At 43.4% G+C, this 24154-nt stretch overlaps 1 protein-coding gene across 1 annotated transcript; it reads left to right on the forward strand.

The window, feature by feature from the left end:
• Positions 1-7449: 7449 nt before the first annotated feature.
• On the forward strand, positions 7450-23860 carry wnt9a (wingless-type MMTV integration site family, member 9A). The gene is made up of 4 exons (XM_084545964.1): positions 7450-7812; positions 19946-20205; positions 20287-20549; positions 22865-23860. The coding sequence occupies exons 1-4, from the start codon at positions 7721-7723 to the stop codon at positions 23384-23386; spliced, it is 1137 nt and encodes a 378-aa protein (XP_084402090.1). The 5' UTR covers positions 7450-7720; the 3' UTR covers positions 23387-23860.
• The last annotated feature ends 294 nt before the right edge of the window (positions 23861-24154 follow it).

Consider the following 24154-nt stretch of genomic DNA (forward strand, 5'->3'; position numbering starts at 1 on the left):
CATTGCTGAAGTTTGAGACAGAAAAAAAAAATACTTCAGAAAGCATGTGGGACCTAACAAGGCAAGTTGATTTATACAAAACCTTTTCAACACAGAGGCAATTGAGAGAAAGCAAAGAAATGCATTAGATTTAAAACCACATTAAAGAGAAAAGAAAAGTTTAATTGCAAAAACAAAAGGAACTGGTCAGAAATGAGGCTGGGAAATACTCAGATTCTTAATCTGTTCAGGATATAAAATAGCCCTTAGATTAAAGATTGTTTAGGCCGTGTTTTATGGTTGTTCAGCTCAATGAAGCACAGAAAACAACCAAAAAAACCCCCACAAAAGTAAATCTCTCTCTCATCTGCTATCTCATCTGTTCTGCTGTGTTGCAACCATAAATGCTCTTTCCCGTAAATGATCATTCTAAACAGAATCACATGTTTGGTGAGAGAGTTGCGCCTCAATGAGTCCTGACACACCCCACGAGCTCCACACCTGGAAACAAGTCATCACTTTCCCTTGTACTGCTCCAACAGTCTCCAGACATGGGAAACAAAGCAAAATATCTGCTCCTGCTTTGACTTTATCTTCAGGATGGGCATTACCACAGGCGTTGACATCCCTATCTGGCATGCTTGCCTCTTGGTAATACAGGGTGTAAAAAGACTTCTGATAAGCACATTCGTGGTCGACAGTTTCAAAGTGTCTGATGTCACATTTGTTGTGTTTGACCACAGAGGACAAGTATAACACATCGTCTCTCACATTAGCAGATTACCGGAATGGGTGATCAGTTCACACACAATTAAAAAGCCAATCATGTGCTATGTTCTTCACAGTTACCAGATCTCAAGCCGCCATCTGTGAGGTTCAAAATTATGGTTATTTTTAACTTTGATCCAGATTTTTCTGCTGGTTTTTAAAGATGAGGATGCTGAGTGAGAAAATTATGAGGAACTAAAGAATCTGGAGTGAGAATTTGCATGTTCTCCCTGTGTCTGCGTGGGTTCTCTCCGGGTACTCCAGCTTCCTCCCACCATCCAAAGACATGCTGGTTAGGTTAACTGGTGATTCTAAATTGGCCAATAGAGAGTTTGACAGACTGGAGACCTGTCTCGCCCGATGACCCCCGATGACCCCTGATGACCCTTCCTCCTACCCCGAGACCCGTTACAGGACAAGCGGTTACAGAAGATGAATGAAGAATCTGGACATCAGATAATAACTGGAGGAAGTTACTGTGGGAGATAATTCAAAACTTATAGAAGTAGATCTGACAATAATTATCATAAAAACTGTAGAAAATGTGATACATTTGATATATTTGACTAAAATAAGCAAATTATAACAAAATAATAAGGGACCTAGGGCATATCCCTGCGGTACTCCATTGGTGAAATGTGTACTGGAGGATTTATAGCCATCAAGATGTAATTTTAAAGAGCTAATAATAAAACCAATCATGACATGTTTTATTAATCATTTACTTTAAAGAAGCCACAACTAACATTTCAAGCCTTGAGAGTGAACTAGATGTCTGTCTGCTCACATATCCTGTAACATCTGATTTTGACTACAACTGAAGTCTTAAACAGTCTGTGGTGGAAGCCTTTGGTCCCATGGTTTTTCCTCTGAGGGACTCAGACAGTTTTGTGAGTGCTGAGGTCACGCAACGAAGTAGCAGGATGAAGCTTCGGAGGCCAGAAAACAAGAAGAGACAATCCGGCTTTAATTTCAGAACAGCCCTGCACGTCATATCGGGGCGCAGTGTTTTCTATCAGCTGCTGAGAAAGACAGAAGTACTTCATTTCTCCACCTTCCTAGGGTCTCTTCTTCTCTGGTCTTTTTCACGCAATGGCACTTCCCTCTAGGTCATCCCAGGTTGCAATCAGCCAGGAGGAAGGCTGCTCTGGCTGCAGCTGCTTAGCTGGACTCTGTCGTGTTTCATTAATGCTAAGTAAAGCAGATCATACCATTTGATTCCATCAACAACACCTGCTGGTCAAGACCACGATTCATTCACTATACATTAAACATATCGTCTGTCTGTGCAGAAACCTGTGGTTTTCTGGCACGAACTGCTAACATGTCATTACCTTTACAGCTGAGGCTGCTTTGTGTCATTGTAGACACTTTCTCAAGTGAAATCAAGTCAACCTGGATGAATGGCCATGTTTGCTCAAGGGCAAATAGAAAATTACAATTATGTAAACACCTGCAGGCAGGGTGTTTCACAGGTTTCTGGGAAACCACGAGTGGATTGTATCATGCAGCGTTGTAAAATACCTTGTAGACTGTGGTTTTGTATTAATATCAGTGTAATAGATATTGAAATGTAATAAATCCTCGAATGAGCACAGCCGCTGTGAGAATTTAATATAAACTAAAAGATTTCTTTGGAGGATCAACTTCTCCAATATCATATCAAACTGAACTTGAGGATATTGTTTACTGTAGTTAATCATTTCACACTGCATTAAGGGTATTTCAGTGTTTCCGCCCACAATTACACAGCAGCAGCAGCAGCAGCAGCTTAAGCACTGTCAAGACGGGACAAGCCACCACATGCTCACATACAATTTGGCTCGAGTGTGTCATAACACTTCACTAGAAAATGTGCACGGACGATAAGTTACATGCCACAAATGAAGCACCGGGATTAAGTTCCACTACAGTGTTTTAGGTGCTCCTCTTTAAAGCTGCTGCTACTGTTTTGGTTTTCACACAGTGATTCCTTGAGACAATTAGGACATTTTAGTGGTATCTAAATTTAAATCCTGTTTTCTGGATATTGTGGGACCTATTCTACTCCTACCTCATTTTAAATGTATCTGTAAACAATGCCTGATGTCTGTTGTCATCTAGGAAACAATCTCAGAGGTCGGACAGTGCTCGTGTTAAGGTTTCAAAAACAACAGCCACCTCTGCAGCCCCTGAGGACAGACTTTTCCTGTATCCTGAGAACTGCTGCACATGGTGCACCCGACGCCTGAAACAGCAGAGTGGCGCAGACGCACCGTCAGCCTCCAAACCTAAGCCACAAATTATGTCTGGTACATGGAAAAGATCATGTGGCCCTGCAGCGGAGTAGAGGTGGTGAGAACGAGGAGTTTGGTGGTAACTGGGTTGGGATAGGACGGATACGATTTACATTCCTCTCCAGGGATGTGATATCAAGACAAGGTCAGACCAAGGCTAATACATAAGACTCCGAGGAGAGGGAGGAGGAATCGAATCTTTGCTCTTCGCCCGAAAGGACGTTTCATATAGAGCCCAGGACCAAAATTTGTATGATCTCCACATGTTGCATAGCTTTCTAGGAGCAGTCTGTCTTGCATTAGCTCAATCACCTACATCTCTCTACATCTTTTTTGCTTGTCTAATTTGCATGGTCACACAGCAGATGCCTTGTCTATCAAAGCATATACCGTAACACTGAAATGTTTTGAATGCATTTAAGGAGATTGCTCCTTTCAAGGAAATACCTCAAACTCCATCGACATCCTACAGCGCATTCCATTTCAATAGTCGGTCCACAGACTAACCTCAATGCCCAGAGGAACCTCATTGTAATTGCAAAGAAATGTAACACTGCAGGCGCGCAGTCTAATCTGAACTGAGTATTCTAGTCACACTTGGAGCTGAAACAAAGTGGACTTTTCTGTGCCGTTACTTCAGGGTGACTTTCTCATGGATATATGATATGTTGGTTTTGTGTAAGATCTATAATAATGCATTTATTTCATTTATATATGCATGTCAGCTTCCAGAGAGAATAAGATGAACAGGAAAAAAAGAAGGTAGACCAGGGAGGCTGAATCTCCACCGGCGGAGAGGGAAATACTACCGACAACTTGAAGAGATTAGTGTCCATTACCAAACTAATTTCTGCCACCACCTAGAACACTTATGACAGGCCTCAGTTCAACTCTCACATGAGCTCTGGTTAAAAAACAAAACAAAACAACACACGCTTTTGTCCTCATCGCCGTGCTCCCTCAACACCAGAATGAAGCAAACTCTGTTTTCATGGTTGCTGGGTCTGAGAAGACGAGGAGGAGGGGGGGTGTTTTAAGAAGGGTGTGGGAATCAATTATCCCACTCAAGAGACATGCACGACCAGTGGGTATTGCTCGGGATTAGTGTCCATTCTTGTCATGTACTGACAAACCCTCCCGCTGATCCCCTTAACACCAGGTGTTATTAAGAAGCAGGGCCCTTACTGGGGGCCTATAGGCTTTTGAATAACTGCCCTTTAGGAATGACTGACAAGCTTATAATGTTAATAATAATAAAGTCACATTCCTGTTTTTTTCTTTCTTTCTTCATGTTCTCACCTGTGTGAATTCTCAAATGATATTGAGCTTGTGTTTAGGGTGAAATCATGCAAAGAGTAGATTCATAAAAAATGTTGAAAAGAATAGTTTGTCATTTTGGAAAATGTGCATTCTGGTGGGAAGTTAGATGAGAAGATCAATAATAACCCTCTCTGCCATTGTCTGTAAATGGTTAGCGTAATTTAGCTTAGCTTAGCTTAGCTTAGCTTAGTTTAGCACAAAGTGAAAACAGTTTACCTGGCTCAACTGGAAGAAAATTAAATCTTAATCACTAAACCCAAGTGTTGTTTAACTTGTACAAATAACCAAATTGCAAAGTGTAAGAAACAGCAAGAACCCTAACCCTCTGTTTTAGATTTTGTGGCGGATTTGTGTTTCTTCATGTCTGAAAGATCAATAATAACCCTCTCTGTCCTTGTCTGTAAATCTTAGTTTAGCTTAGCTTAGCTTAGCTTAGCACAAAGAGTGAAAACAGTTTACAGCTGGCTCAACTGGAAGAAAATGAAAGGAAATGAAAGTTGTTTAACTCGTATGAATAACCAAATTGCAAAGTGTAAGAAAGAACCCTCTGTTTTAGATTTTGTGGCGGACTTGTGTTTCTTCATGTCTGGTTGCCCGATAGCAACTCGCAGCCATAAAATACTTCCACGCATTACCCATGTAAAATGTTTAAATGCGTTGGTTGTTTTGCCTATTAGTGACCTTTGGAGGTGCTGGATTGTGCAGCCATCTGTGTTAAGTAGTGCTGAGCTAAAATAACCAACTGCTGGCGGCACCATTACATTCAATAGAAATCTGAGAATAGCATATCATTTTTTATATATATCTGCAAGAAAGAGAAAAAGCATTTTGCCCATAATCTCAGACTTTACCGTAAAAAATACCTTTCTGCAACGCTTATACTCAAGTTACGTACGCGCAAAGCTTAATGGCTGGTGATGTGTTGATGGCAGTCGTCGTCGGCGATCCAATATCTTGTGAAACATGCAACCATAATTATCAAGCTTGCTCACTTTTATCTCTAATTTGAGGCGCTATTGTGTTTACCCACAGTAAGTAGAGACTTGGCTCGGAGGAGCCACTTGGCCCATCTGTGGCTGTTTGTGATCTGCGGTGAGCGGGCTGGATATTGTTTGAGATTGGGAATGAATAGACTTCATCCCGAATCCTGGCAGGAGCGCTCCCCAGGTGTAGCTGAGAAAACCTGGACCCTTCCCAAGTTCAGATACCTCTCTCTCTCTCTCTTTCTCTCTCTCCCTTTACATGCCAGAAATCAAGGTGTGTGTATGTGGACACAAAATATGTTAGGTCGGTAGCTGAGCCATTGAAAGGTGTTTACACAGGAGTTAAGTAGGGTTGTCCCTGACTAAAGACACTCTCAGCTGGCAAACAATCGCTGGATATTATTTACAAATCAAGAGGTCAACATCATCGATAATTCTGAATTACGGCTCCTTAAAAATGAGACACATCCGTTGTTATGCCAGTGAAACATTCCTGGAAGTAATTATTATCTAAAAATGGACGAACACATATTAACTACAGTCCTTTATTAGTAAAACAATCCACCGTTGAACGGAATAAGGCTCAGCGATTGTTAAAGCATGCAACTTTCAATTATAACTGAGTATAAGTATAGAGTTTGCATGTTAAAGGTCTTCTGTGACAATAACTGAACGTTTTGGTAATCTCCAAATCTTATGCAATCAATGCGTAGGAAGGGTAAATAGTTTTCAGGAGCAGGCCTGCCAAAGGCTTCAGATTGCTCGCTCGAATGATTGATAGTTTGCCAATTGATTTATGGAGCTCAATATGATATTGTGCGGAGTGATTAAAGGTTTCGTCTTCAGCTTTCAGATTTCTTGTGAAATCGCCTGCAGTTGTATTCGCGGACAAATTTGCTCCGTTGTGAACTTCTGGTGAACTCACCTCAGCACATGTGGCTCAGGAGAGACTGCTCACCGTGTCTTAGAAAGAGGCAAGACCAGACTGATATTTAACTTCGACTGAGAGTCTTTAGCCAAAATCTAACAAACAGGAAATCTCTTCTGGAGCATACGATGTGCCTTTGATAAGGGAAATCAATATAGTGGTGACAACATAAGAGTATATGAGTGGAGTAGGTTAAAATACAGACTTTAGAACCAAATCTGAGCCAGTTGGACCTTGAATATTTCCATAGATGGTGGTTGTCGTCATAAAACTTTCAATATCATCTACCCAAATCTATTAAATACTGGGGGCGCTCCTATGGCTCACCTGGCTGAGCGAGTGCCCCACAAACTGGTGTCATTCCCTCTCTCTCTCATCCCATCACTTTCTGTCTTTGTCCAGTGTTGACTTTTGAATTAAGGTTCAAAAGGTCAAAACATTACTCATACATAAGATCTATTAAATAATCTATTTCAAAACAAATCTGCATTTAAAATCTTGGGTAAAAGAACAAAAGGCATTATCTGAATGCAGCTAACTACACTGGGACATTTTACTCATCTACAGTTATGATGTAATAGTAAGGGAGAGTAAGTTTATGACACCTTATGCTTTTGCACTTGGAACTTAAAGATTTTGTTTGCTAGATTTCTCAAACTTTTATCTAAGGGGCTATAATTGCACGAAATCAAACCTCTGGAAAGACATCACAGATCTTGTGAGTTGATTCTTCCAGCTGTAAAAATGAAACTGTATGTCAGAACTTCTGATTTAAAGACCTTTCTTGCAGGAAACAAGAGCTGACGAAACATTTCCAACATGAGATCCGCTTATGGTCAAATTACCCCAATAGCTGTGCTGGTGCCTCCAGTCATATTGCATGCTCCTCTCCAGTAGACGAGGCTTGCCATGGTGGTGAGGTGAGGCTCTGTGCACAAGCACACAACACTTTACGGTGGCAAAAACTCGCAAATGAACTAGTTTCAATGCAAATTCATAACAACATTAGGAGGCAGTGTGGTGGGCTGCTGCTCGCGCTGGATCAAACCAATGCGGGGTTTGTGCCATTGTGGAAAGAAGCTGTCACCGGCTGAAGGTATTTTATCATAGAGTCCAGTCCGGCTCAGACTGACCTCAGTCTGCACAAACACTGACCGACTGTGTGGTGCGTAAAACGCCCACAGAGGAGACGCTGTCACACCAATCATAAATTAAGACACACTCGCATGAATAATCTGCGTGAAACCTGAGAGGGAATTGTGAATCAGTTCAGTTGTCAGCGCGTGTTGCCGTGCCTCTCTCTCTTTCTCTCTCCCCTCTCTCTCTCTCTCTCCCTCTCTCTCTCTCGGCTGATGGGAGGAGCGCAGCGCAGCTCCTCTCTGTATAAGAAGTGTTGAACTTTCAACAAGGGATTTTACACAGCTACTCAGGAGAAACGAAATGATCTGCCCTGGAGCCGCAGCAAAATGCTGGATGGACACCTACTCCTGGGATGGTTATCGTTCACAGTTATAGTGTATCTTCTCAACTTGCCTGGACCCACCACAGCATATTTCGGGTAAGGACCTGGACAGACATGCCAATGATGCTGCTTTCATTGATTTGATTGGTGCCTGAATAACAAGCCAGGTAACAGCATTCGTTGCCCCTTTAACTCAGACTGGCTTTAAATCAGATCAGGAACTGTGCAAGGGAACTTTAATTTATCTCATGATTTACTGAATTAATATCTGAGGTGTCACTTGGAGGCCTCACAGCTGGTGTCTGCAGCAGGTTGTTTGCGCACGATTTTACCTCCCCGAAGCTGCTGACAGGTTAGAAAAATAAATAATGCAACAAGCAGAGTCAAACCTTAGACACGACCAGCTTATTAACACAGCATCTATTATAGGTTGAGTTGCGCAGCCTCGGAGTAATGTTGGCTGCGGAGAGTTCACCCCATTCTTTCCTGGACAATTGAGCCAGCGCCCACTGTAAAGTTACCCCTGGCGCGTTTGAATGGCAGGTAGCGGTCGGAGTGATTATTTTTGCTGAAACACTTGTACAATCATATCCTTAGTCGACTCTGAAAACAGCCGCGGAGCTAAAGGTGAGTGTATATGCCTCAGACCCAACAGCTGGTAACAATAAAGCAATCTGACTGACTGAACTGGTGGCCGAAACGTCTGCTCAGCTTGCACAGAAAATTCCCCCCATCCAGCATAAACATCACACAACTGTGGCAGGGGTTTTTCTGCTGCCTCCATTAAAAAAAAAAAAAAAAAAAAAGAAGAAAAAAAAGCACATGTTGGGATATTAATCTGAAATTTTTCATGAATCATGCCTCACACAATTATGTTTAATTTAGAAAGAGTGTAAGGGGTGTATGTTTCAAAGTAAGTCATTCCCTGGGAACGCCTTTGGATTTTAGGTGTAGCCCACTATGATCTCCACTTCAGAGCGGCTGCTAGCGCGCTGCACTCCAGTTTTGTCTGCTCATATGAGGAGGGCAGTCTCAACTTTCTCCTCTGTCTTACTTACAGAAGAACGTTCACGGTGCTGGGAGGCCAAGGTCATTCAAATGAGGTCAGCATGTCAGGTGGGACGGGCAGCCATGTTTCACCTGGAGCTGGAGGGTTTTTAATCTGAAAGCGGGGACTTTTTGGGAAAATTGACAAAGCAAAAACAAGATGTTGCCGCTTTTTTGCGCCAATTCCTTTGTTGATGGCTGTTGTTAGTGCTCCTCTTGGCTGCGAACACACACGCAGAGACAAATGGTTGTAGGCTGCAGAGTGATGACACTTGAAGCCTTTCCAGCGGAGTCAAATTTATGGTAGGTATGGGTGTTGTGCAGGATCCAGGAGTGTTAGGTGATCTGGGAACTGTTGTGAATCTGCAAGAGAGCACAAGAAATGTCCCCTGAGGGCCCGCGAGACTAATGGGTTAGACCTGTCGACCTGTTGAAGTGGGTTTTGCCTTCTCCTGGAGGCATAGGCTATCCTGAATAATGTGAACTGGTGTAAGTCTCACAAAAAAGTAGACAAGGGCGTCAATTGTGAAAGCACTAACTCAAAATGTTGCTCTCCTGGGTGTTGCAACAAAATGTTGGCATCAACAAGTTGCATGGCACCTGCATTAGGCCTGTATGATGGAAATATCTCCTCTGAGTAGCGCGTCATCATCTTTAGTGCTCGTACACATATCAAGTGCTTCCTCTGTCTCTGCCATGGTTTTTGGTTTCAATTCAGTTCTAAAATTGCATTGGAAGGACAAATGTAACCCCGCTCTCTGTTTCTGTCTCCCTTCCTGTTGCCGTGTCGCCCTTGGCAAGAAGTATGTGTTAAGACTGACGTGCCAAATTGGCACTCACATCAGCCTTAATGGTCCTAATGGTAATGCATATTTACTTATTCAGTTAGCACTTGTTTTCAATTCCCTCTGTCAGCCTGTTCTCTATCTGTGGCCGGTGTAGTGCAGAGAGACATGTGGTATTACGATACTCCTCCAGATTTATTATTCTGCGGCCCAGCGAGAAGGGAATATGAATGAGTGTCAGTGAATGATTTAGCCTTGCAGCTGAGGAACATGAAACATACTGAAAGGGCCTGCACAGGTGACACAGATACAAAATGTGACTGCCCCGTGGCCAGATTCTCAGAAACTCGACACCGGTGACGCTCCAGCAGCAGTCTTGCTTCGCTTTGACTGAGGGACACACTAACACAAACCTGTTCAAATAAATATTCCACGAGCACGAGGCATCCTAGGGCCTCTTGGGTACTGATTTACTCAAAATAGAGGGTCAATGTTGCATACCCAATTTCCAGAGTGCGGTGGAGCGTAAGTGTAACATAAACACAATCTCTCCTGCCCATAGTCTGCTCAGCCGAGGGTGGGGTGGGATTCCTGGCGTAGTCAGGCACCCGCTTAAATTGTCATCCTTTGCCACAAGAATTTGAACACTCAGTTTCCTTCCCTCAGCCTGTTGTGGCAGGTGTTGGTCCTGCTAAATCCGTTATCAATGGAGACCAAATCGAAGACGCTCACCACGCGCTCCTCGCTGAACGTACACCTTGGTGAGGGTTTGTGCGGATTTCGTGCTGCGGAGGGAAGCGATTTGCCCGCTCAGTCGACCCCGGCAGGGCTCGGGAGTACTTTCCGAGACAACTGTGCTGGTTTAAATTTGAGTTTTGGTGAAAGGCATGTCATTCTGTGGTCTTGTAAACTGCACAGAATGTGAGTCCTCACACTGAGTCAAGAGTTTGTTTTTATTTAGTTCATGTGCGACATATACAGGAAGGCTGGCCACAGTCATGCAACTGGGATTTACCAATCACAGAGGCACCGCATCATCCGGAAGAAGCAAATATAGTGGTTGCTTGGGCTTGCTATTTAATTACTGCAATATCCTTAAACTCTCTGTCGTCAGTTTGTTTTTTTTGAAGCTGAGCTGATGCCCTCGTAGATGGTATTATTGTTTTCAGCTCTCCATTAAGTGAGGCAGCGTGCCAAAAACAACAGGATAACAAATGGGATGTGTGTACATTTATTGAGGAGGAGTGATTTTTCAGTATGCAGCTGTAAAAGGGTTTTATCACTTCGCTGAGTAAGTTTCTGGTGTGTATCAAACGGCAGCGTGGCGTAAAGCTTTAAAGGAGCCTCGTTTCTTCTGCACGACACAAAAATGTTACAATTTGTTTTTTAAGCAGCTCAATCTAACCATTTCCTCTGGTTCCCTCCTCTTTCTCCCCTCCAGTCCCCTGGCTTGACTGCCTTATGTGCGTGCCGGCATCCCTGCAGTGGTTTGTGGGGAGCTGCTGGGTGATTACCGCTCATTAGAAGGAGCAGAGTTAGTGTGGGCTCAGGCTGGCGTTGCCTGGCAGACAGTGGTGGCAAGCGTCTCATTACCAGGCCTTAAGGACTGATTAGCCCTGACGTGCAGCAGGGTGGGGAGCGCCGTTGATAGAGGGATTTCCCAACTTCATAGGATATCCTGTGGCTACAGCCACACCTCAAAGGGTATCACTTTAGCATGAGCCAAGAAGATAGGATTCTCTCAGCGCTGGCTTTGTGACGGTGCAGTGTGGTGAGATCACACAGACCTGGAGGCTCAGATAACTGACCGCATGGCCTCTTAAAAGAGCGAGCTTTGTTTTCTTTATGTGTCTGTTTAATACGTTCAGAATTGAGTTCATTACTCTGTATGACATCCATCTGGAAAAGAATGCTATGCCAGAGGAGGCCACAGGGTGGTGCAGCATCTTCTGAGAGCGCATGGTGGTCCTCAATTAGCACTTTGTCCTTTGCAACAACAAGAGAATGGGAAATTAAATGTATAGGCATTCAAGTCTGCACAGAAATCATTTAAAATAAAGAATACAGAGCAAAAATAAACTTTTTCTGCAGAGATACCTGTCTGTAAATTGAATGATGCACAACTTATCTTCCAGTTTCACAGGATGAATCACTGAGAATTACAGAAGTTGGAGCAAACCTTTGTTATGAAGGTTTCAGTGGCCTTTGTAGTGGTTTATCACAAGGCTCCCGCTTCATAATAACACGGTTTTACTGGATATCTTTGAAGCTTACCTGTTTGACGAGGCTGTTAAAATGCATTAGGCGTGCTCACGTCAAGGACGCACAGATCTGGTATCATCAACATGTTTTCAAAAGGACGGCTCATTTCACCCAATCTGCAGTGCACTTCACTGGTGGGTAGTTGGACGACACAGCGAGGAAACTCCCAGTGAAGGAAACTCATGTTCGTGAGACTTCAAACATTTGATGATTTTTGCAGATGGAGCTGGAGACATGGGCAATTTGCAAAACAGGAAAACTAATATAGAGTCAAGATACTTTTAGTGGTCAGGCATTGATGAGATGATGCTAGTTAGTGCGACCGCTATGTCCTGTGTTTTCCATCCTTGACCACAGGAGAGTTTTCTCCGACTAATTTGTGGGGATAGAAGAGACACGGCACCTCACATGCGCCAAGATTAGCAGTTTGACAAAACCCTCACTTAAGGGTTTGGTCTTCTAGAGAATAGCTGCATATCTCATGTCCAGCTAAAGGAAAATTTTTAGTATTTTTTTCCTGCACAGTTAAAAGTTTCTGCAGCAGTTAACATGAAATCTGCTTTAAATCTCATCCACCTGTTTGCTAAGATTGCGAATTTCATAACAGATGAAAGAAAGTTGACCAATCCTTTTCAAAACTGCAGGGTTAGACTTTTACTGCACTTTATCTGGACGATCATCTTGCATAAACACAGCCCTATAGAAGCAGCTTGACCTGACATGCACTCGCATACTCCACTCAAACACACGTGTGTTTGCCAAATGGGTGTTATTATATACACTAAGGTTCGCCCCAGAAGGCCTATTTATCCTTAAAGCCTGAGCATTCGTTTGCGAATGGACACCGTCGGACGTCCGCCACTGTGAATGGGTCAAGACGTTCTGCGATTAACCCTGGAGGAGTTTTTCTTTCATTTTGAAAATGGCCCGTTCGCATGACTTTCAGCTGCTGCTTTAATCATCAGGCAGTTACAGAGAGTCAAACTCTTTGACTCTGGGCGATGCGTGAGGTGTGCGTGCGTGCACCAAAACACTAGAAAAGTAATTGTCATGTCAAGAGAATTATCAGCACTTTTGTCTTTTGTTTGTGTTTGAGCTTTGAAATGGAAATAACATGTTGGATTGTGGGGGTCGATAGGCCTTTGGGGAAAAACTAATCTTTCAGTAGTAAGAGTAAATAATGAACTGAAGTTATGGAGGCGTGAGTGACTCAAAACAAAACAGCTAGGGTTTGTTTTGGATTTTGTGGTTTCACTTTGCATGCTCAGTTTACTCAGAGGAGTGTTTCTTTTCCTGGGGGTAGCAGAAATGAGCAAACCTGACAATCCCAGTCCGTGCACACGTTTAAATATCTGTCTTGTGAGTTGAGTTTACAGTCACGCCGCGCGTTGTTCACCTCTCACCAAATCACCGTCGTCTGGATCTTGTGTCAGCATGTGCGGATCGGTGAGAGCCGAGTACAGTATGTGTGTGTGTTTGGTGTGTCGGTGCGCTGGTACAGGGCTGCTCTGTGCCATGGTGTGGGCTAGAACAGGGGAGTCATGCGGACACTGCTGCTCGCCCAATCTGTGCCAGTCACACAGTGACTATAACTGAGCTGCTGACCTTAGAAGCCTTGAGTTCTCACATAGCAGTTAAACCTCTTACCATGCCCCACACTCCCATTCCCAAACCCAAGTCCCATAGTCCTACTTCTCAGCTACCAGTGCACGCATTCACTTCTGTGGATTAAAAAAATCAGTCCTCCTTTTTCTTTTTAACGAATAATAAAAAATAAACTCTGCTCTATTGCAACTCTTCGTGCGGGGAAAAAACAGAGAACAGGCAGACTTTTAATGCATCACGTCATTCACATTTAAAATAGTAAGAGCGTACATGTCTGATCAGTCGGTTAAGTGGAGCAGTCTGACAAGGTCTGTGTGGGTTGTAAATGACCAGAAGGGACAGCACATGACATAACATTGGATCATATCCTGTTAGGTCATACAATGATAGCGGACTTCCCCCCTCACACTGTGAATAGCAGCACTTCTAGACGTTGCATGACATTCCCACTAAGCAGAAAGGCCCGTTACTCAACAAATAATGACTTACTAAGTCCCCAGGCCCCTAGTACCACTTTATTTCCAAAGTCATTTTGTCACGTTACAGTACTGTGTCAGTCACAGCTTGCTAGGACTAATTACAACACACAATGCTTTTAACCCGGGACTAATCTTATCTTAGGCTCACACTTAATCGTTTTCTCTTTCCCCTGTTCTTTGTCTTTAATGAGTCAGAGAGCAATTTCACTAGAGAGAAATTGTCCGAGTTCAGAGCAGGGTTTCTTCTCTCTCCTCTGAGGTGGACAATAGGCTGGAGACTCCCTGAACCAGAGAGTCATCCGACACTGATTCATGGTTTCTTCAATTATTCACGTCTAAGCTGTGGAGCACATTGTCAGCCATAGTTAGAGTGGGCCAGAGGGAAAACACCACACACGCTCGCATTCCTACAACCTCTGGCATGGCCTGGGCTGTGATACACCAGATGGGACTTGGGCAGGGTGGTCTGAAGTTCATCCAACATTTCTGAGAAAAGCAGACAATTTTTCCCTCCAAAAACGAGCATTTTAAATGGTGCGAAGGCAGGAGGAAAAATTGAAAGAGCGAGAAGGAGATCGGCACTGGCGAGTTTAATTTCCTACGAAAACTAATGTGTTTAAGTTAATGAGCAATACCGTTTTTTACCATGCGCAGATTAACCACAGGTGAGCGTGGTTATTTGTCTTCATGACAGCTGAACCTTTCCAGGACACATGTTCACGTCTGTCATTGTCTCGTGTAGGTTCGTAGACGGCGGTGGTTTTGTCTAGAGGAGGCTTTGTTTTGAGCCAACAGCTGGGCCAAATGATTGACATTCGTTTAGAGTAATTGACCAGTGGGAATAGGTGAAGTTCGGAGAAGAGGAAAAAAAAGAGGAGGAGGAGGAGGGGGGTGGGGGGGTTATGGGGTCGGTTGTGATCTAGGAGACACCAGACCACACAACCTGCAAGTTCAGGCTGACGGAGAAATTGTGGCTTTTGTGCTTTTTCTGCCTGGGCGCGTTCAGCCACGACCGACTCCTGTAGGTGTTGACTTAAGGTTGTAAGTGCCCCCGTGCATGAGCCCATGGGTGCATGCACATGCTCGTGTGTATTGTAACTGCATGCGCAAATGTGCTTAGCACTTGTGTGGTGTTAAAGCGGACACTGGCTGAAAACTGCCAAAAATAACTCAACGGGATACAGAAAAACAATGCTGGAAGTACTTTTCTCTGAATTCACTACAATTTGTTTTTGAGCCGATATTGCTCAATGGGTGGTTTCGTTATCTCCAGTAGAGGTTGCACATTAGTCGAGCAACATGTAAGCGGAGTATCTCCTGCAAAACTTGCAGATTCAAACTGAAATGTTCGAGATAAGTGAAACAAAAAGCATCCACATGTGGCTATAGTTAGAGTGCACTTTATTATCCATTTGAGACTCATGGCAATATGAGTTGAAAATAAATCCGATCCCCCTTTGACATGAATTTGTTTGCGCTCGGGCCGTGATTTAAATCCAAAACACGTTCTTTAAAGTAATATAAAGCAGAGAAATGCGACAAATGATCAAATCTGAACAACCAGAGAATATTTGGCTTGTTCCCCTGACTGTGGGTTTAAGTGAGCAATCAATCTGTGTTACATCTATACTGTTTGTAAAGTTTAAGCTAGGGCCGCTTTAGCCTCTTGAGATTAATGTACACACACAGACTGAGCTTCCTTTGTTTATATATGGTTGTGTGAGTATATGAATAACACCAGCAGTTACAAAGCTGCGTGTGTTTGTCGCTGATACTCGGAGCAGGCGCTTTGTTGAGGGGAAGGAAAGCTAACGTACGGTGTTGTTTTCCACTACAAGAGAGTTTAGGTGTTATTACACTTCCTTAACTATTTACATACCAAGCGAATGAAGAATGAGCAGAATTACCAGCTGAGGGTCACTCCTAGGACTGTAATGTAAAGCCAGAGAGGGGGTGATGATGGCGACGTTTAGAGCTAGTCAATGATTTCCTCGAGGGGTTTGACTCTGAGGCTCCACCGCGTGAAATGAGCCGTTTGCGCTGAACCCGCCGCCGCGTTGGAAAATGTATATAAAGTAAATGTCATGGGCAATGGGAGGTGCTGACAGGTGGAGAGAAAGGACTAAACAAACTCCAGCGTTACTAAGTGAAAGACAGCGGAGGAGGTGCAGCGTGAGAGTGGGTCAGTGGTGTCTGCCTGCGACGAGTGTGTAGAGGCACGTCGGTGTGAGCGGTGGAAAAACAGCAAAGCTGAGCAAACATCAGCAAGAATCCCACCTCGCATAGGATAATAATGACTTTTATATGTTGGTGTTATATTCCGTGCGTAATTGGTGTTGCTGTGCCAACACCTCAAACAAAAACACCTACAGAAAATGGTCCATGATGTGAAAACATTATGCATCGCCGATTCACTATGGCGATGCATGCAACACTTTAAATCACCTTGTGTGATACTCAAGTCAGCCTACCTCCCAATAAGGCACCTGCTGTAACAAGATCATTAATTGTAATTAGTGGCATTGTCAGTAAACTGTTAAATAACGCTTTATAAATAGGTGTTATTAGTAGATATGAGATCTGGGCTGTCGGTTTGTGGTTTGTCCCTTTGTTTGATGTTTATTCTTGATGTTTTGTTGTCATCATGTTATAAATGTCTTACAGCTTTTTGGAGATTTACAAGCAAAACCCGACCAAAACCATTTTCTAATCTCAAAGCTGCACTTTTTCCTTTTGCATTTTCTCCTCTGATGATCATTACCTGTTTTGTGACATTCTGCCAATCAATCAATGGATCGTTTAATAGAGAAAATTGCTAATGAAGATAATAATCATTTGCACCATTTTGGTCATGCATTAATTCATTAGCAATTGGTTGTTTTTGTCCAGGTTCTTAGTTTAATCAGATGGTAAAGGAAAGAAATGTCGTACGTTTTGTAGGCTCATTGTCTTTGTCTCCCATTCGCTCTCTTTTCAATTTCCATTTGTGTGTAGATTTCAAGCTCCGATCTCTAATCATATTTCGGATTTAACCACTGAGATGTTTTCCAGTTCTTTTTGTTTTTCCCCTCCAAGTGAGTTGAATGGGTTCATTCTCCAGCAGAGCGATATTTCTTTTGTTCAGATCACCATACTGGTATGCGGGACCCTTTTGTGTGACAGCAGGAGTCCCCCGCATCCAGAGAAAATATTGTCTTTAATTTCCTGTGAATTTGAATTAACGTCAAATGAATGCCGTCGGCTCTTCCCTTTAAGATACTCAACAGCACAATCCCACTGCAAATAGTAGGAACTGAAGCGCCCGTGATGCCGGTAGTCTCTTCTCTGGAGATGCGAAGAAGAAGCTCTCCCTTCTCTACATGTTGTCCCTCAGGCTGCCTTTGTAAGCAGCTAGAAATATGCCTTTGTTGTTAAAAAAAAAAAAAAAAAAAAAGAAAGCCACAGAGGCAGTAGCGCTGAGATCAGTGTCATGTCATCTTTGGCCTCCCTCCAGCTTCACTCAGACCATCTTTTTGTCTCAGACAGGCAGACGTCACACAGACAGATGAGGCCTGTCATTCTGACTCTCTCTTGTTTTGGAAGGCATGTGGGCCTTTGGAAGATCTGACACTGATACGCGTTGCTGTGCATGTCTTGCTGAGGAATGTGCGCGTCATGTTAGCGGCATTAGTGAAATTATGCTCATCAGTTTTCAGCTGAATAACACAGTCTTATTGGAGGCATATGCAGTAGTAAACTACTTCCTTGTAGTGTTAAAAATATCAAATTTTATTTGTTAGTTATACTTCCCTACTGATATTTCCAATTGACTCCATGTGTAGCCATTATTCAAACCCTGACTGCTTGCTTACCAAAGAAATGTCTTGGAACAATTGTCAATCATGTGTATGACACATACTGTGTCAGCTGGGTTTATTTATTTTCAGACGTTAAGTGTGTTTCCATTGGCTTTGTTATCAGAGTGTTTTTTTTATTTTTATCAATGCGTGAAACAACTGAGAGGAAAATGTCATTCGATCAAAAGGCAGACAGTTCTCGTGCCTCGTGTGAGTCTTTCCCTGCACGCCTCAAAGCATACATTTTTTATTCTCGTAAGCGTGCTAGGAGGGCGGCCTCTGTCAAGACGCAGCTTGCCACGTTTCCATTTCAAATTCATAGCTGTCAGACAACTTAAGAGAAGGCGATCGCGCTTCGTAAAAAAAGGAAACCATTTTCACCCAATCTGAGAGCCAGTCCTGATGACTCCCTCTTCCGATTTGACTGCCTCAAATTCTCAAACGAGCTACGGACGCATTGTAAGGAAAATATCGCATCTGCGAACTATTAAGTCCACCGGTATGAAACTGAAGACTCAAGGGGAAACATTTCAGTCAGTTATTGGACTTAATAAAACAAATCTCTTGTTGAAGAACCCCTGTGACCTCCTGTTAGAGACTCAAGTGAAAATGAGCGGTGACAGAATCTTCTCTAAAAATAACGTAACTAATGCGAATGGCCGATCAGCACTTGTGCTGCGTTAACTAACCTGGGGTGGACATCCGGCAGGTGCTCTGCACATTTATAAAAATATTATATATTTTTTTATTTTATTTTTTTTTGACACAGCTGTGTGATTCAGCCTCGCTGGGGTTACTCTTCACAGTCATGCCGCTGGACTTAATTTGTTTGGCTGTGTGTAGACTTTCAACAACCAGGACGGGAACAGCTCAGGATTGTCGATAAATTTGTGACAGCAAACAGATGGTTGTAGAGTCTGGTTTGTGAAATATAAAAGATTTAAACTTCCTAATTTTTGACACGTGACGCTGTATTTTAGCAAACATCAAATGCAGTGGCTGTGATTCCAAATATGTGATGCCTGTAACTGTTCACGTGCTGTGTCAATAAGACAAAGCGTGATGTTTTCAGTCCTCGTCTTAGCTCCCTCACAAGGATGGAGCGTGTAAATGTCAGTCTACGGTGAATCCAGCATTTTCATCAAAGTCATCAGTGAGTTGTCAGTTCACGCACGAGTGTCCTTTCAAAGTCTGAAGTCCGGCTGCAACGGCGCGTAGGTCAGAGGACTTGCGCTTTTGCAAAACCTGTAAATCCATTTATTCTTCAGTTTCACTTTAAGGGTGTAAAGGAGGCCAGAAATTACACATAATGAACAACTGCAGTGCCAGTCCTGTCAGTTGGTGTGACCAAAATGGTCACAGGCTGACAGTCATGTCCCCTGTGTGTGTTTATGAAAGTAATGCTCTGCTTTCCCCATCACAACCTCAGAACGCTGGTCGTCGGTTTTGCCAGCTATGTGGCAGTCCCCCGCTTTGTGTGTTTTATATACGCTTCCCTTAAATAAACTGACGAAAGGAGTGCAAGTCCACCACATGTTCTCCATACCATGTTTAGAGCTGAGACTTCTGCTTGTTATATTTCAAATGGATTGCAGCTTTAAGATCCCGAACACTGGACTTTTGTTATGAGGGTTCTATAATGAGAGTGTAAATCCGGCTGTGTGATCATGTTTAAACCTACACAATGCTGCTGTGAGGATGTGATATAAATATTAAACCCTGCATCTGCTGGCTACTGTTTCACATGCATGTGGCATGACTGTCACGCTCACGGCATGTGAGCTGCTGTTTAAAATATGTCCCCACGCTTGCCGAGCGCTTTGTTACTTATAATATACATTATAATTTCAAACTGGACAAAATGGTGTCAGGAGCTTTCTGAAGAGGAAGAACTTTTGCACCTCTGCCGAGAATTTGCTCTCTACTCAGACACGCCTGCGCTGGAGGTTGATCTCAATCTCCAGCAAATGTTGAATTCCCCTGAACATTAACCACTGAGCAGCTGAAATCATTTGAACATTAACCAAACTTTTGAGCATTATATGCCCCAGCTGTGCTTCCTGAGCTGTTTATGTAGTATATCTTTGCAACTTTTATTGTTTATCCAGGAAGGTCAGCATCCTGTTCTTTATTAGATACTTTATCACTTTGTGTCCACTCCCTCTGTGTGCACCGTTTCAGCTGACCTGACGGCGTGTGTGATCTTTTCCTCTAGGTTGACAGGTAATGAACCGTTGTCTATCCTGCCACTGAACTCTCTACCGGAGGAGAACACGGGCAGGGCCCACTACAAGCTGTGCGACCGGCTCAAACTGGAAAAGAAGCAGCGCAGGATGTGCAGACGAGACCCGGGCGTGGCGGAGACCCTGAAAGAGGCCATCACCATGAGCGCCCTAGAATGCCAGTATCAGTTCCGCTTCGAGAGGTGGAACTGCACCTTAGAGGGACGCCACCGAGCCAACATACTAAAAAGAGGTATGGTGGAGATACACTCCCCTAAATTAACTCTAAAAACAAAACTTGTGAATTTTAAAACTCTCCAATATGCTTTCCCAGGATTTAAAGAGACAGCCTTCTTGTACGCCATCTCCTCGGCGGGTCTGACCCACGCAATGGCCAAAGCTTGCAGCGCAGGACGCATGGATCGCTGCACATGTGACGAGGCCCCGGACCTGGAGAACCGCAAGGCGTGGCAGTGGGGAGGGTGCGGAGACAACCTTAAATACGCCAACAAGTTTGTGAAGGACTTCCTGGGCAAACGCTCCAACAAGGACTTGCGTGCACGTGTGGACATGCACAACACAAATGTGGGCATGAAGGTAACTAATGCTTTCTCACCTATCAGGCAAGATCTAACCAAAGACAAATCAGAGTAACGAGGCATGAGCTTCATGGATTTTCTTGCTTCGTTTGAGTTCATGACTTGATGATGGTTGGTCTCATTTCATTTTACATTCACTCCTACACCGATTATCATAGATTGTCTGTGACTCTGACAGCACAGTCAAGTGTTTTATTAGCTTATGATTTGGCAAAACTTTAAACTCTAAGTTGTGGCCGATAGTTTTTCATGTGCACCTCGGTAATGCTAGAAAGGTTTTAGGGAGTTGCGTTCAAAGGAAAGCTTCATCACAACATAATTTCACAGCCGTATATTTGCTCCAACTGTCAGCTTAATTTGCCTTTTTATTAAAGTCATAATTTCCACATGCGAACGCAACAAAAGTCCGGGTTCTTACCAGGACACACTCATAAAGCAACCAGTTTGAACAGGGTCAGAGTTCATTTGGAGCGACGGACGGTATTTGAACAGAAATGTTGGCTCGCATGAGTCACTTAAACTGTGGGAAAAACGCAATAATACAATACAGTCTGAGTTCTGTGTAATTATGTAGACAAACAGCAACATGAAGTGCTGACCCATTGTGCGCCTTATCCCGGATATAAAGCACCGCCGTATCTTGACATCTGCTTTTGTAAAGCTGCAGTTTAAACATTACATTACGGCGCTGGTAAAAGACTGCTGTCCAAGACAAAGCGCTCCGTCCAAATATACAGTTAAAGTGACCAAAGAGGAATTTAATACGACCACAGTAGAATGACATATCTTGATTTACACGCGTGGCATCTTGGGAGAGAGGAATTGTTACTGAGGGGAAAATTCATGTAGAATTTCATCAATCTCCAAAAAAACATGGAAAAAAAGAAGCTTAAACTTATTTAAATAATCGCAACGATAAATTTGGTGAATCTGAAAGTGCTCATTAGTCAATATTTGTATTTTTTCTTCTCTCAGATTAGATTAGCAGAGCCCCTCGTTTGTGCTCTGGCACCACTCAGCAATTGTTTGTGGTGAGCAAATATGGGTTTTTCATCCTGGAAGTGTTTTTAATGGCAAAATAAAAAAGGAGGGAATGGAGGGAATGGTCTTAATCTGTCAAGCCAAAGCAAACTAAAGGTCTGGAATATGTTTCTTTGACTCTACTTTTCTCCTATTGTAGCCATTTTCGTTTTGGTTTCAGAATGAATTATAGTAGAGGCACACTTCCCAAATGTTAGCAGACACAAAACTCTCCCAGAAGACCCATGCAGGCTCTTCCTTTTCAGCTTGGCTCTCCAAAATCCAATCTCTCAGGAGATTTTAGTTGTGATAAAAGATTTACAACGCTGTTTTTCCTCTTTTTTGGGGGGTGATTTGCACATGTAGCGAGGTGTACCGCATTCACTCAGGATGGATTCCCACACGGAGGACGAAACTGGAATGTGCTAGCCTCTGCATCCCCCCGACATTTTAAAAGCTGACCTATCAAATTTTCTTGACCTGCTGGTGTGATGAATATGCACTTCCTGTTCCACGATCTCTTTCACAGTCTGAGAAAAGAAATGTAGATTCGGGCCAAAACCCCGTCTAAGACTGTGTGTTATTGTCATTGATTTTTGCACACGCACTGCTTTTAACGTTGTGGTTGATGCAGAAATGAACTATGGCTGCCCGCTAAGAGGTCAAGAGGCGTTAAAACAATGTGTTATTGTCCTTTCACCTTACAATCTCTGTGTTTCATTTGCAATTATGTTTGACATTCTTTACCGAGCTTTCTCTTTCCAAGCATTTCCACGACTTAGCTCTGTGTTATGACAAAATTACCACACTTGGAGTTTGGGTCAATCAGTTCTCGGTTTAGGAAACACATTTACTGTTTCGTCTTTCCCAGGGCTGTCTGAATGAATTGCCTTTGTGGGTCCTTCTTAGCTACAACCTCCCCTCACTTATCATAATAACCATAACAGGGTTTAATCAAAATTTCATCTGTGGTTGTCATAACAAAATCAAACCTCCCACCAACTATTATTCACTTTTATATGAAGCCTCAGACAGTGTTATATTGTTCTTGTTTAGTTCACAAGCAAAAATCAAAGCCTCTGATTTTCCTTTTTATTATGATATGAAAAAGAATAATGAATGTTATAATTTTCCATTATGTCTCCATCCCTCCCAAAACACTATAGTCATCTAATTACGTGCATATTTGGGTAATTCTCTCTTTCAAGTGCTGCTTACTAAACAAAGGCTTATTAAATTACATGCTTTAAAGTTCCACAGTAGTTAACAGCGTTGCTCTGTGTCTGCCCCCAGGTAATCAAGGCTGGAGTGGAGACCACTTGCAAATGCCACGGCGTCTCCGGCTCCTGCACCGTCCAGACCTGCTGGAGGCAGCTCCTACCCTTCCACGAGATCGGCAAGCAGCTGAAGCAGCGCTACGAGACCTCCGTCAAGGTCGGCAGCTCCACCAACGAGGCCACCGGGGAGGGAGAGATCTCCACCGGCCGGAACCAGCAGCAGCAGCAGCAGCAACAGCAGCAGCAACAGCAGCAACAACAGCCCTTGCCTGGCTTGAACGACCAAATCCCCCGCACTATGGACCTGCTCCACATCGAGGACTCACCGAGTTTCTGCAGACCCAGCAAATACTCATCGGGCACGGCGGCCCGCAAGTGCTACAAGGACAAGAACTGCGACGCTATCTGCTGCGGACGAGGCCACAACACTCAAAGTAGGGAGGTGACCAGGCCGTGCCAGTGCCAGGTGCGCTGGTGCTGCTACGTCGAATGCAAGCAGTGCACACAGAGGGAAGAGGTCTACACCTGCAAAGGGTAAAGCAGTCACCTGTCGGCCCCTGCGTTCAGTGGAGCAAGTGAAAGATGGCTGTGTCGAAGAGGGGTGGTTGATTCGTTCTCATGCAAGGTGTCGCTTCCAGTGTCGGAACAGTGTTCTACAAACAAGAGAGGAGCGAGCCGAGAAGCAATAAGCACTTTGAGGGATTTCTGTGGGGTTGGGTTTCAGAGGTCCTGCAGAATAAAAACTTTCTCAGACAACTGGGTCAACATCTCAAGCTTTTTATCACAGCGTTGCCTTGAAGATAGAAGCCTTTATTTTTCTTAAAAAAAAAAAAAAAAAAATCCATTGGCATCCTTTCACAAGAAAAGCGATTAGCGTCCAGTTAACGAGGACCCAACACAAGGACAGTGACACCAACAGACTGGTTTCTGGGGATTTACCCAAAGAGGAATGGTGTGTTTTTGTGTGTGAGTCTGTCAAACTTTACAGGTGTGTGTGTTTGTAGGCACGTGAGCACGCGGTAGACGTTGAGGGAGGGGGGTGGGTGGGGCATGGAGTTCAAGTGACGACTTTTTATGGCAATAAAAACCATATTCAGAGACTGCTAAAAAAAAGATAAAATAAAAAGACAGGGTGTAAGAATTACTCTACACGCACATATTTACACTCGCACACATTGTGTGTTTGCATACGTATGTAAATAAATTTATATTTTAATGATATTATATAAGCCACTTATCTAACTATGTTAAAACAAACCACTAACCACACAAATGTTTTGTTGTTTGTGTGCACTTCCTCGTTTTT

This window comes from Chelon labrosus (genome assembly GCF_963514085.1).
Source record: "Chelon labrosus genome assembly, chromosome: 6".
Lineage (NCBI taxonomy): Eukaryota > Metazoa > Chordata > Actinopteri > Mugiliformes > Mugilidae > Chelon > Chelon labrosus.

Excerpts from the sequence above, each read along its gene's own strand:
- wnt9a (XM_084545964.1), top strand. The coding sequence starts at position 7,721 with ATGCTGGATGGACACCTACTCCTGGGATGGTTATCGTTCACAGTTATA. Across the intron at positions 7,813-19,945 it reads CCCACCACAGCATATTTCGG|GTTGACAGGTAATGAACCGT; the intron begins GTAAGGACCTGG and ends CTTTTCCTCTAG. Across the intron at positions 20,206-20,286 it reads AGCCAACATACTAAAAAGAG|GATTTAAAGAGACAGCCTTC; the intron begins GTATGGTGGAGA and ends ATGCTTTCCCAG.